Below are 14,705 nucleotides of genomic sequence, written 5' to 3'. Positions count from 1 at the left end.
GATGACAACCGACCCTTCAACATGGTTTTTGGGTAAAACTGATACCGACCAACAAGAGCAAATAGGGAAAAGCAATCGACCATAACTGGTCGATAGGGAGGAGGAAAATCGGTCGTATCAACTCCAGTGATTTTCTGGCAGTTTACAGTCAGTTCTCGGTTCCCCTAGCGACGCTAGTCGTCTAATAGAATAGAGAGAGAGAATTATAGAGGGGAGAGAGAGAGAGAGGATGAGAAACTGAATTGAATCGCTGGGAAAAAGAATGGAAGGAAGAAGACCATGTAATAAACAAACAACTCCGTTTGGTTTTAAATCCAACAATATCGTTCTACTTATATTTTTCGGTACCTTATAGATAAAACGACACTTTTTGGTTTAATACCAAACAACGTCGTTTAGTTATGTTTGAAACACAACTTCAAGTGTAAAATGATGCCGTTTCACTTAAACTTGAAACATCGTCATTTTAGATATGTATAAATTTAAAAAATAAATTATAGTATATGGGTCGGTCGATTCAGCGGTTTGAACCGGCTTCAAACTACGACCAAACCGACATTCATTTATTTTGTTAAAATTCTACCTCCAGTCGACATATTTCCTACTGGTTTCGGCCTCTGGCAATCAATCTGTATTGGTCACGACCAATGTTTTGGTTTTTTATAAACCCCTAGTCCAAAGCTTGTATAGTAAGGGTTCTTAGTTTTGTCTATATAAAGAGATTTGTGTTTTCTATTAGACTCACCCATAAAGTTTTAAGGTAAAAGATTAAAAGTCTCTTCTCTACAAAAAACCTCTACTCTCTTGTATAAGTTTTTCAATTCTCAAACCCAAATGGTTAGAGGCAAAATAACTCATAGATCTCTTTATTTTTTAAAGATGTTTTTTTACTATAAATACTTTAACCATAAAAAAGAATTACACAAAAGTAAACTTATAAACTGATATAGTTTGATGTGATACGTAAAATTGTAAAGTTACTTTTATTAAAAGTAGATTTAGTGGATTCTATGAAATCATATTAGTTTATTAATTTATTTTATATAGTTTCTTTATATCTCTAGTAATTTTTTAAGAAAAATGTTGGTATGGAAAGTACAAAAAATTTTGTTTAAAAATATAAATTTAAAAATATAAAACTTGATTTGTAAAGAGTTTTTCATAATCGAAATGCCTCATTCCTCGTGATTGAAGCAATTTGTGAAGAGTTTTGCAACAGGGTAATTCGTAAAATCAAAGCCGCTTTCTCGGTCTCCTACCATGGACGGTCATGGTCGAAATCCCAAACGACGACGTTTCTTAACTTGGAATTTTAGGATATGGAGACCAAACGACGACGTTTTTCCGTTTCTATATGTATCTAAATTACAAATTGAGAGCTCAACTCTACGTAATATTCCTATCGAGCTAAGCGCACACTCTTAGGGGGTTCCATGGCGGTTCAGGGCCCAACTCCGAGGGATGTGCAAGCTTCAAGTAACACAGCTAGCAGTCCGTTTTTTGGTAAGCTTCAAGAACTCGCTATTACCTGGGAAGATTATTATTTGGAACTTCTTGAGGTTTTTATTGTTTGATAAAGTCGGTTTTATGCACTCGTTGTGAAAGTATTAGTTTGGTTGATAAGAATAAAAAAAAAAAAAAAAAATGCTGGGAAGCGAGGGTTGATCCCTTGTATTATTTCCGTGAAATTCAGTTGAGGGAAATATATGTTGTTTTGCTTTAGCTTTTTTCTTTTTAGTTGTATGGAATGTATGTGTCCTGATGTAGTTTTTTATTTCTCAAATCATGAAAAAGCTCCTAAACGAGAAGATTGGGTGATATCTTAATATATTTTGTATAGGTATGATGGCTTTCCTCGATGATGTGTAATTAAGAAACTTGGAGCATTGGCATTGGTTTCATCAAAGCCATCTCCAAAATTTAGCTAAAATTACATATTTTGCATAAAACCAAAACCATAAAACCATTCAAGGTATAACTCCACATTGGATAGTCAAAATAATACTAGAATATTATTTTTTAATAATAATATTGACAATTTGTTTTTCATATTTTGCAACTACACTAACCATATGTTAATTAATAATTTAATAATTTAATAACCCAATATTTGTCCAGCATCCCAATGTGAAAGGCCCAACCGAGTAGCAAGAAAATGAGCAATGTCCCAATGTGCAGTTGGTGTATATTTTTAAAATAAAATAATTCTTTTGAAAATGAACAGTGTATCTCCAAATTTGAAGGAAACTTTAATGATACTGTAACTCATATGTAGAGCTTCCTCATTTTGACTACTCCAATGCAGACCATTTTTTTGACATTTAGCCAAACTTTTGAGATGCGTTGGCATTTGGCTAAGCCAATGCCAGTGATCTTAGTAGGTAAAAAACTACACAAGCAGCACAAGATACTGTGTGGCTATGCTGCATAAAGAGGACATTGCGTAGGTTACTTTAGAATTGTGTAAGCCAATGCTCTTGGATTGAATCTCTTCTTGGGTTGAACTGGGAAAAAGACAAATGGCTCTACTGATGCTGCAATAGTTTCTTCTTAAAGCTATGTTGACGTGCATACTGGATTTGTTTAATATTGGATTTTAGATGTTTTAAACAATAGTAAGTGGTGATTTTATCTTGTGATGTAGTATGGAGGGAGTTCGTATGGGGAGCTATTGCTGGGGCTTTTGGAGAAGGAATGATGCATCCAGTTGACACAATAAAGACTCGGATTCAAAGTCAAGTTATCATTAGTGGAAGTCAGGTATAGCCACAAACCATTACATTGTTATCTTTCCTTTTTCATGCTCTCCAAAAGGAAACACACTGATTTAATCATTATGGTTAATCTATAAGATTTTTTAAATATCAGTAGAAATATTTTTATGTGAGTTCTAAGAAAGCCTACATTACATCATCTCATCTTATTTTCACTTACTAAAGCATTTCATTTGCATGGGAATGCCTTGGATCCTGGCACCCTATGTTCTTAGATTCAGAACCAAAAGAACATACTACAAATGGTACGAGCCATCGGGGTTGCAGATGGATTAAAAGGTAAAAGTACTTCGTTTTCAATTAGTTTCCCGTTTTGTGTATGACATCAAAGTTTCATGTATTACATATTTATTCAAAATTTTCAAATGTGTCTGCATACATGTAATGATTTTTTTTACGATGAGTAGGGAATAAAGTATCATATTAATGTGTGATTTCGCATACTTTCCAATGCCTTGGACTTAAACAATGGGAGTCAGTTGTTTCCAAGTTTGAAACTAATGCATTTACAAGGTATGTCATTTGTCTATACTAATAATTCTTGTAGGCTTTTATAGAGGTATAACTCCTGGAATTACTGGGTCTCTTGCAACTGGGGCAACATATTTCGGTATCATAGAGTCTACCAAAGAGTGGATTGAAGAGTCAAATCCTGGCCTTAGTGGCCACTTGGCACATTTCATTGCTGGAGCTGCTGGTAAGCTGTTTGGAGCTCCAAGAATCTTTCACTTTGATTTCTAACGCAGCAATTTGAGTTTTTGCAACAAGAATCAGCTTTCTGATTTTGCTCTAAAGTTAATGTATCTGAATTCTTGAACTTAGATTTAAAGTCTTTTAGTGTCAAAAGATATAATATAAGCCATGTATTGTCATCCATAGTAGAGCAACTTCCATGCTTTTCCTGTTTAGAGACTGTTTGACATGCCGTTCTTGATTAAGGTTAATTTGTTTTTCTATCTTTTTCCCTTTATCTTCTCATCAGTCCCTTTGCTGCATCTACGCAAAGCTAACGCAAGGCTTTTCCCTGTTTGATGTAATTCTTTATGCTCCAGCATTGTGTTAATATATGGAAAATGTGTTCTCTCCTCAGTTGTACTTGTACCCCCTTTTTTCAATTGTCAAATACTTCTTATTTTTTCCTTGCATTAGATTCTCTTTTAATGTGTGGAAACTTGAATATTTGTGCACTCAGCAGCCACGTATGCATCAGAAGGCTGATAATTTCTTTCTTGTTCTTTCTTCATTGCAGGAGATACACTTGGTTCTTTTGTTTATGTTCCTTGTGAAGTGATAAAGCAACGCATGCAGGTTCAAGGCACAAGAACATCTTGGAGTTCTGTTTCCATGAAAGATGGTATCTCTATGAAGCCTGGTATGCAAATGTATGGTTATTATACAGGAATCTTCCAGGCTGGCTGTTTAATATGGAAGGAGCAGGGGCTAAAAGGACTATATGCAGGGTATATGTCAGAATCTACCTCTCTATTGCATTGAATAGTGCGATTTTTTGTTTTATAAATACTAACCAGTTTGTAGACCCCCCCCTCTCCCACACATAGTGGCATTAGAAAATTTGTATTTAGGACTTTTACCACAAATAATGACTTAATACAAAAGGGGAAAGCACAAAATCCTCCTAACAAATTACTACCAAAAATTCAGAAAAGCAATAAATTTCAAGAAAGATTGCAAAACTGCCTACATGGTGTAAATTTCTCCCCCCCCCCCCCCCCCCCCCCCCCCCCAAAGAAAAAAAAAAAAAAACACCAAACAGGAAAAAAAAAAAAATCTGTCCATTGTATAATTTTCTGTTGTGATGGTGCTCTGACAGGTACTGGTCTACGCTTGCAAGGGATGTGCCTTTTGCCGGTCTGATGGTATGCATATCTATTTTATTTGCTTTTACAGTTTTTTGCTTTTGTGTTGGTTTCCTCTTACATTTCATGTACTAATCAGTGGTTAGTAAATATTCTCTTTCAATCTTGTTGATATATAAATAAAACTTCTAATTCTAGAACAGGGATCAGGGTATCTGCAGGTTCTGCCCAGGTTCATAAGTTCTTTAAAACACTATCATTGAATAGGTTAGATCCACATTGATTGCCAATTAGGAATTCTAGTTTTGAAAATTCTCAAAATAATGTACTCTTTTTATTTTTAAGTTTAAAAAAAAAATAATGTACTTAGGGATGCAGGTAGGGAAAGCAGAAGCTAGGATTTCTATGGAGGATTGAATGCTGGTTCACTCCTTGGGAGGATAAGAAAGAAAGACAGTAGCAATTGATTTGGAAACCCGTTCATGTGGGAAATGTGGAAAATAAAAATAAAATAATATAGACAAGATAACAGAGATGGAGAGAGGGAGACACTTTAAGGGCTACTTCTTTACTATTCTGAAGTGTCTGAATACAGAACATATGTCTCTATTTATAGGGAAACGAGACTAGAGAAAGAATAGAAATACAATCAATCAATGATACTAATTGATATAGATTTATTTACAAAATAAACTAAATATAGTAGAGAATAAATTAGATTACCATACACATAGAATATTATGAATATATTCTAAATTTCTGAATATATTCTAAATTTCTAAGTATGGTAATATTTTATAATAATATTCTAACATCCCCACTCAAACTTAGGATGAAGAACTTTAAAATTTTGACTTTGGAATTTGAGTGTAGCCTTCATATCTATTGATTGATCACCGATGAGATGATGACAATGGTGTTGGGGGACATGGCAACTGGAGCATCAAATCTGAAACTGTGGCCAACATCGGGCTGTATGTGGCCATCGTCAAGGACCAAAATTAGAAGACCAAAACCAATTAAAGAAGAAGACTCGCAACTAATAATGATGCTCCAAGTGCATGGATGTGATGGCGTATGGGATCGGACTCTCACAGATCGGATGATCTGTACCATGCAAACTTAATTCTGAAATTTGGTTTTAGAACAAGTAGCTATGAATGGTTGGAAATCACTGGCCAACGACAAGTTTGCTGGAAAAAGGACGTCAGAAAAGTACCCAAGATACCAAAATGCCAATGATAAGAAGGGAAACACTGTAGTGAATGTGTAGTCAAGAAGAACACGTTGGAAAGAAGGGGGTGGTCCACAAAATCGAGCCTAGCGTTAGCCAAGGGCTCTGATACCATGTAGAAAATAAAATAAAATAAAATAAAATATAGAAAAGAATCAAAAGATAAGGGAGATGGGGAGAGGGAGACACTTTTCGAGCTACATCTTTACTATTTTTCAGTGTTTGAATACATAACATGTCCCTATTTATAAGAGTATGGGACTAGAGAAAAAATGGAAATGCAATCAATAAATGATACTAATTGATATCAATTCATTTACAAAATAAACCAAATATGGTAGAAAATAAGTCATATTACCTTACACACTAGAATATTATGAATATATTCTAAGTAGGGTAATATTTTATAATAATATTCTAACAGGAACATTGTAGTTCAAGTCTTCTAGCAATTGATGGCTCTGAAATGTTCATTCGTGTCCTTGTCAATTAATCACTACTGTGGAGTTCTTTTAAGATTCTTGACTTGATAATTCTTTGAGAATTGCAAAGTGTTGTTAATGAGAAAGAAATTATAATAATGAAAGCTTAATAAAGCTCAGAGCACTCCCTTGAAAATAGTTATTTGTCTAATTGTTTTTTTCTCTAATCTTGTTTCTCTGTTTTTTAGTTTATGCGGAGGCATAATAGTAACCCTGGTCTATCTTAAACTCATCTCAGGCTTTCCTGGTTAACCCTATTTAGAAACCTAAGGCAGTGATGGTTACAGCTGAAACATTACCAAACAAGATTTAATAGTTGGAGCTAGCAGTTAAAATTATTTAATCTTCTCAATGGCACATTTCTCTGTATCAATTTATCTTCTATTTATTTTGCTAACAAAGAAAGAAATCATTTCTGATCATTGATGTTTCATCGGGCAAATGATTTTATTTAGATAGTAATTATTTCTAGTTTGTCATTATCCCACCCATAATTCCAATTAAGCCAGTCCAAGGGCATATATAATGGCAAAGCTGGTCCTTTTTGCTTGTATTTTTTTGCCCTCTCTTGGATTGGGTTTTTGGTTTGATGCTTGCACTTGGCAGGTTATGTCTTATGAAGCCTTGAAAGATGTCACAGAGTATGGAAAGCAACGGTGGATATCCAATCCAAAATACCATGTTAGTAGTTCACTGGAGGGACTTTTATTAGGAGGGTTAGCTGGTGGTATGTGCCTTCCATGAACTGCAACCTAATTGGTGCGGTGATAAATCTTTTAAATTGAAGTCAGCAACCTATCTTGCCTGAACAGCAATTTACAGTTTTTTAAAATTTTACAGGTTTTAGTGCTTATCTCACCACTCCCCTGGATGTCATCAAAACAAGGTTGCAAGTTCAAGGATCGACTGCTAGGTACCTGAGTTTTGGTGGATTGATTGCCTCTTGGGATACAAAAAATAAAATCAATATATTAGCATGTTTATTTGCCTTGGATTTTACATTGATGCCTGAAAGCAGTCAATGTTTCTTCTTTCTGATAAAATGGAAGTTAGAAAGAATAATGACTTGATTTTTTTTTTTTCCCTAATATTGTTTTCAACTCTTAGGTACAATGGCTGGTTTGATGCGATTCAGACCGTGTGGATGACTGAAGGCATAAAGGGAATGTTCAGGGGTAGTGTTCCCAGGATTGCATGGTATATTCCAGCTTCTGCCCTAACCTTCATGGCTGTTGAATTTCTCAGAGACCACTTTAATGATGGACAAAACAACGATAACTCGCAAAAAGCTGCAAACTTATCAATAGACAAAAAGGGGTCTTATTTACAAAAAGTGGTCTAGCAAATTACATTGAATTACATTTTTCCTACCATATCTGTTTCTTAAAAGAACTCTTCTATCATAACAATTTACAGGCTCTTTGTAATTGAATTGCATTGGTTAAGGCAATTGCAACATGGTATCAAAATATCGAGTTCATTAGTCAATTTGAAGTAACTGAATTTTGAGATGTTCTTGTCTCTTTGAGCATGCTTACATCTTGTTTCTACAATATGTTGTGTATGAGTTCGAATTGGTGCAACACAGGATCATTCCCAAGAGGGGTATCTCACCCATTCAATCTGACAATTCACCAAAAACATTCCATTGAACTCCTTGACCCAATCTATTCCCCTTCACCATCCCCAATGAAGATGATTTGGATCGCTGTCTTTACTAACAACCCTAGAACCTAAAAGGCAAATTCTAATTCTCAAGACATAGCTCCCTCAGATTAGGGTTATATTTTGAAATGACCCCTCCGTCAAAACTTCGTTGTCAAATGTTTATTTTATGTATTTTTTTATTTTTATTTCTAAACTTTTAACTTTTTTTTTTTTGAGAATTTTATTTTATTTTTTACTTTATTTATTTATTTTTTATTTAGTTGACGTTTTAAAAATTTACTTGCGGCATATTGGCTGTACATTTTTAATTTCTTTAATAAACTGACTATTTATACAAGTCTTAGGTGTTCTCTTATGATTAGTCATAACACGATAGTTATGCCCAAAGTCTTTATTTATTTATCTTTTTTTTTTTTGGGGTGAGTAGATTGATAAAGAGATTATCTTAAAATATAACCCTAACTCAAAACTTTTTAACTTGCGCAACCTTGATGGATAGGGTATATTAACAAAGCAATTGATGTCGGTTACAAAAGAATTTATGTATTGGAGGAGCTCTAATAGTAAGTAGTTAGTTTGTAATTATATCAAGTCATAACTGTAATTTCGTTTTTATAAATGAATGAAATCTATTTCTCTGAAAAAAAAAAAAAAAAAGCAATATAAAGATGAATGAACAATGTCCATTAACAAAGTGAATGATTGTGCAAATTGCATAATTTGTTTAAAAATGAGATGTTACTGCCAATAGATTATGACATAATCCTTTTATTGTTTTTTAATTAGATTCTTAGGTTTAAATTCAACTTGTACATCTCTCATATCTATTGACAACTTTACACTCCAAACAAAAATAAAAATAAAAATAAAAATCATATTTTTTTTTTTTTTTTAATTTAACCAAAGTACAAAAAGGTACATCATCAAACCGGATTTGCTGGAAGCGCAAGACTAAAAAGCCAAGCCTAGCCCAGCCCGTCCGGTAGGAGAAAAAGGAGAGGAAAAAAGAATGACCTCTCGGCTGCCGCAGCCACTTAAACACCAAGTTACCGCACGCCACCGCCGTGCCCTACAAGTCCTCTCTGTCTGGCCATTATAGAAAATCTTTTCCCTTTATCTCTTGTAATTATTATAATTTTTTTTTTAAATTTTAATATAAAATATAATAAATAATTTATTTATTTTTTTAATTTATAAAATAATAATATTAAAAGATAATATTTTAATAATATTTTTGATATCTTTGAATGTTCGAACTAGTTTACGCGCACTTCAACTAATCCCACGGGACCCTGAAATTAACGATCAGGTAAACCTCCAGTGGCCTTGAGGGGATTCGAGCCTGACCAACTGAGCTACCCCTTAGGGTTATATTTTATTTAATTTTTAATTTTCATTTCAACTCATCTTATTTTAAATTATTATCCATAACTCTTCGTATTTGGTTTTTGGAATATCATTGATCATCTAAGTTTTATATTACATAGATTTTTGGTTAAAAGTATTTATACAAAAAAGAAAATGAGTTTTACTACTCATCATTTTATATACCACACACCACATTTATATTTATTATTTATATTTTAAATTTAATTGATTTTATTTTTTTAAAACTAATTAAATTTTCTACTTATCATTTATATATTATATATTTAATTAAAAAAATAAAAAATTACTTGCGATGTATAATATAGAGAAAATGCATATTCAAAGAAGAAATTGGAATTGCATCATCAGCCAATCCTTATAGAAGACAAATACCGCTGCCTTCTTCCAAACCTATTTAAAGCATATAAACAATAAGAACGCTGCTTATGCTTTTCGGCTCGGACATTCAGCTAAAGATTGGAAAAGACCATCGAGAAAATCGGGCATGGCATCGGAGAAGCGGTGCCACTATGAGGTTCTTGGCCTGACCCGCGACTGCACTGCCGAAGAAATTCGCTCCGCATACAGGAAGCTGGCTCTCCAGCTCCACCCGGACAAGCTCGTCCAGTCCGGCTTCTCCCAGGCCGAAGCCACCGCTCGGTTCCAAGAGCTGGCCCACGCCTACGAGGTCCTCTCCGACCCCAAAGAGCGTGCCTGGTACGATTCCCACCGCTCCCAGATTCTCTTCTCCGATCCCAGTTCGACCACCAACTCCGCCGTCCCCGACCTCTTCTCCTTCTTCTCCAGCACTGCCTTTTCCGGCTACTCCAACTCCGGTCGTGGGTTCTACAAGGTCTACTCGGATCTTTTTGGTAAGGTCTATGCCAACGAGATCGATTTCGCCAGAAAATTGGGTTTGGGGCTGGACTCGGTCCGTGAAGCTCCTGTCATGGGGGATCTGGAGAGTCCGTACGCGCAGGTGACCGCGTTCTACAACTATTGGCTAGGGTTTTCCACGGTGATGGATTTTTGCTGGGTGGACCAGTACGATGTGATGGCCGGCCCGAACCGGAAGTCAAGGAGGGTGATGGAGGAGGAGAACAGTAAGCTGAGGAAGAAGGCGAGGAGGGAGTACAACGATACCGTGCGTGGGCTGGCGGAGTTCGTGAAGAAGAGGGACAAGAGGGTGATCGATATGGCGATGAAGAAGAATCTGGAGATGGTGAGGAAGAAGGAGGAAGAGAGGGAGAGGAAGAGAGCGTTGGAGAGGGAGAGATTGGAGAAGCTTAGGGATTACGTGGAGCCAGAGTGGGCGAGGGCAGAAGAGGAGGGTAACGGAGGGGAGGGAGTAGAGGAATTTCACGAAGAGGATGAGGAGAGGACAAGGAGGGAAGGAAAGGAGTTTTATTGTGTGGTATGTGGGAAGAAGTTCAAGAGTGAGAAGCAATGGAAGAACCACGAGCAGTCCAAGAAACATAAGGAGAAGATTGCTGAGTTTCGGGATTCGCTTGCTGATGATGAAGAAGGATTAGAAGAGGATAACTTGGAAGAAGAATTGGGAAAGGTAGAAGAAGAAAGACTCGAGGCGGAGGAAGACAAAGAAAGAGTTGTAGAGGAGATAGGAGAGCGAATTAAAGATGGTTTGGAGATTGGGACAGACGAGGAGAATGGAGCTGAATCCCATGAAGTGGAGGAAGTGGATGAGGTTGGAGCAGGTGGGTTTGCTGATGGTGATGATGATGAAATGGGTGTGCTTGAAGCAATGGTGGCTGGGCATAAGAGTAGGAAAAATGTGGGTTCTCAGCAAGAGGTGAAGGAGTCGAGGAGTGAGATTCGAGTTGAGAATGATGATATTGATGGTGTTGGGTTTATGGAATACGATATCAGGAAGAGCACAAGAAGGAATCGTGGTGGTAGGAAAGAGAGAAGTAAAATGAATGGTGAAGAAGCGGAGATGGATCCGACCCAACAGATCAGTAGAGAGAAGGAAGAAAGCCATGGACATGATGGTTCAAACTTGAAAGAATCCTCTGCTCATTCTTTTGCTGAAAATGAGAGTAATGGTAATCGGGAAGGGGATGATCAATCGGCTAGAACTAAAAAGACTTCATACCAACCTGTTGATAAAAAAGGGCCAGGGAAGAAAGATACAATTGCCAAACCAAAGAACTCATCCAAGCAAAAGAAAGCTAAGGTATTATGCTTCATGAAGTTTCTTCTTTGCCACATTATTTATTTTCAATGTTGTGATTAAATTCGACTTTCTCGTTGAATTGGAAACCTGAAACTTACTTGCTGTGCTTAATTTTCCTGTCTCACTAGTTGTATGTAGTTTTTCAAAAATTTAAATTATGCTCAAGTCTGTTGCTTTCTATCAAGTAAGGGCATAAGTCTGTATCCATAATTCAAGTAGTTGAGATAATGGATTGTATATTGTTTTAGGATGTTTACATGGTCTTCGATCCTCAATGCACAACTCTGCATTATGAAAATCAAATGCAAAGAGTGGAAAAAGAGGAGGGAAAATGCAAAGTACACATGACTTATTCAAAGACAGCACCAAGTTAAGAAATAAAAATAGTACACCTAAATATTTTCTCTCCATACATCTAACATTCCGATGAGGAAAAGTGATAGTTTTTCTTGCTGGTGATGTTCTGGTGCTGGTAACGGTGAGATTGTGTTTGTGTGTAGTGGACAATGGGTGGGGGCATATGGTGTTCTAGTGTTCAATGGTGTTGTTGTTGGTGGGGGGGGGGGTGGGGGTGGGGGGCATATGGTGTGGGGTTATGGAAGTATATACGGAAATGCTAGTACTCCTTTGTTAGTAATACTTGACTGTGTTTAGGGGATGGCAATAAGATCAGCTTTTGGTAGGGGGATGGCAATAGGATCAGCTTTTGGTATGATGTGTGGGTGGGAGACACGACTTTGAAGAATGCTTATCCCACTATACTCAGAATGGCATGGGAAAAAGAAGCTATGGTGGCTAACCTACGGGTAATCACTCATGGCTCCCAAGTACGGAACATTAGCCTTACTCGAGATGCATATGATTGGGAAGTGACACTTCTGGTGGAGTTTCTCAACCTGCTGTATAACATTGCTATTGCTGCCACAAATGAAGATAAGATGGAATGGAGACCTTCTAGGAAATGGATTTTTTCTGTACACTTTTTCTATGAATCAACTACCATGCAACATCGGCAGAATTTTCCTTGGAAGAACATTTGGAGGAGTAAAGCACCTATCAAGGCTGCATTCTTTGTCTAGACAGTAGCCTTAGGGGAGATTCTGACTATTGACAACCTTAGAAGACATGGTCTTATCATCACGGACTGGTGCTGTATGTGCAGAAATAGTGGTGAATCGGCTGACCATCTACTCTTACATTGTGTGTTTGCATGAGAAATCTGGAACTACTTCTTCAGTAGAATGGGTATAGCATGGGTAATGCCAGGAAGGGTGGTGGAACTACTAGCAAGTTGGAGCAGAATTACTGGGACATCAAATATTGCAGTTGTGTGGAAGATGGCCCCTTTATATATTTTTTGGTGTATTTGGAATGAAAGAAACGATAGACATTTTAAAGATCATAAACGCTCATTGGAAGAGTTTAGGAGTTTTTTTTTGGAAGACTTTATTTATGTGGGCCATTGGTTTAGATTTGAATGGTCTCAGCTTCCATGACTTCCTTATAATTGTTTCTAATTCCTAAATAGATGTATTCACATGTAAACTTTCAGTGTACCTGAGCTATGCCTATTTTTGTATCAATAAATTATCTTATTACTTATTAAACAAAGAAATAAAAATAGAAACAAGGAAATTGTGAAAGCTTAGTCCATTGAAACCTATAGCTAGCGTCCAAAGGAACAAAGTGTTGAAAAAGAGGCTTTTAAGTTCATTCACTTTCCTTTCCCAATCTTCAAAATACGGACCATTTCTTTCCTTCCAAATGCACCCCAAACGACATATTGGAGCCATCTTCCACCCAACCACAATTTGTCGATTGCCATATTTAGCTCTTGTTTCCGTCATCTTTATATTTAATGGGTCTTCCTTGTCATTATTAATGTTGGTCACTCTCTGCGTTCTTTCTAATATGTGATGATCTCTCTCCCTAATCAGGCAACATCAAAGAATTCTAGCAATGTATGTGACACATGCGGAGAGGAGTTTGGATCGAGGTAATTTATGTCTCTTTTATGTTTATGCTCTACCTTTATCTTTCCTAGTAGAACTGCAACCTGCATCTGTAGTGTTTCCTGTCATTTGCCTATCTAGATTTTCATTATTTTGAGGATGTTATTTTATTCTTCCAGGAATAAATTACACCAGCATTTGGGTGACTCAGGCCATGCTTCACTAAAACATCGATGAGCAAAAAGATTGCAGAAATTTTACCGAATGGGAGTAAATTATCATCCAGCTGAGGAACATTGATCAGCCTCAATTGAGGTTTTTGTTTTAATTCTTTATTTTTGTCATTTACAAAGCTAAATTACGAGGAATTAATTGTCACGGGTATCTTAATGTTGCATATCATAGTTTGTTGGAGGAAGATGTGGATTAGAAAAGGGTATGCCATATGTATCAAGGAATGGTTTCTGTAGTAAAGCATTTTGATAGATGGCGTCTTTGAAATTCAAGGATGTCTTGCACCATTTATGACACTTTCTCGTCGCTCATATGACTGTTACATGTTGCAGATATGCATTGCAAAGTGTAATGTATGATTTGAACATCCTTGAATGTAGTAGTTAATAGTTTTGTGTATTTTGTGCTGAGGTAGTAGAAAAAAGCCTCGGAGTAGGACTGACTGACAATAATGTTATCCCAATTTGATACAATCCCAATATGAAATTAGTAATTAAATCAATCCAATTAAAAGATTAGCTCGGATTGTCGAACATTACTTCTGACACAGGTAGTGGGGGTAAAAAACATTACGAAGTTTTCTACGTCAAACGCATATATGTTTAAAAGACCCAAGTAGTAGTGGAGGAAGCTCGCCCTCTCATATGAACTTATATATTGCCCTGGATACTGCAGCAGATCTCTACCAATATGACTGGCTAACCTGGATTTGGGTCATGCCCGATGCTACAGAATTGTTTTAGTATACGCATTTAGCTCGGTTTGCGATTGTGATACACAAGTTTGATCGACCAACAGGGGCACCAATTCGTTCGTACTTCATCAGTTTAGAAACAGAGTTATATGAGATCTAATGCAAATCTCTGCCGAACGACACAAATTGGCATTGAGTACTAAAAATGTGTGAAAGAGAGAAGCTAACGAATCTTGATCTCTTAATATAAAGTGGAGGTATGGCTTTAGGAGAGAGAAATAGAGTAGT

At 36.3% G+C, this 14,705-nt stretch overlaps 2 protein-coding genes across 3 annotated transcripts; both read left to right on the top strand.

Moving 5' to 3' along the window:
- Positions 1-1,346: 1,346 nt before the first annotated feature.
- Positions 1,347-7,818, top strand: LOC122280736 (mitochondrial substrate carrier family protein E). Of its 2 annotated transcripts, none has more exons than XM_043091744.1 (9): positions 1,347-1,503; positions 2,645-2,760; positions 2,996-3,053; positions 3,322-3,471; positions 4,024-4,234; positions 4,606-4,651; positions 6,914-7,034; positions 7,148-7,220; positions 7,415-7,818. In XM_043091744.1, the coding sequence occupies exons 1-9, from the start codon at positions 1,434-1,436 to the stop codon at positions 7,647-7,649; spliced, it is 1,080 nt and encodes a 359-aa protein (XP_042947678.1). In that variant the 5' UTR covers positions 1,347-1,433; the 3' UTR covers positions 7,650-7,818. The 2 variants fall into 2 exon arrangements, with proteins under 2 accessions (XP_042947678.1, XP_042947677.1); XM_043091743.1 differs by having other exon boundaries at positions 2,990-3,053.
- A 1,909-nt stretch (positions 7,819-9,727) lies between these two features.
- Positions 9,728-14,090, top strand: LOC122280842 (DNAJ protein JJJ1 homolog). Its single transcript, XM_043091901.1, has 3 exons — positions 9,728-11,537; positions 13,475-13,533; positions 13,669-14,090. The coding sequence occupies exons 1-3, from the start codon at positions 9,849-9,851 to the stop codon at positions 13,724-13,726; spliced, it is 1,806 nt and encodes a 601-aa protein (XP_042947835.1). The 5' UTR covers positions 9,728-9,848; the 3' UTR covers positions 13,727-14,090.
- Positions 14,091-14,705: the final 615 nt, after the last annotated feature.

Source organism: Carya illinoinensis, chromosome 11 (assembly GCF_018687715.1).
Source record: "Carya illinoinensis cultivar Pawnee chromosome 11, C.illinoinensisPawnee_v1, whole genome shotgun sequence".
NCBI classification, from domain to species: Eukaryota; Viridiplantae; Streptophyta; class Magnoliopsida; order Fagales; family Juglandaceae; genus Carya; species Carya illinoinensis.
This window is presented reverse-complemented; position numbering and strand designations above follow the sequence as displayed.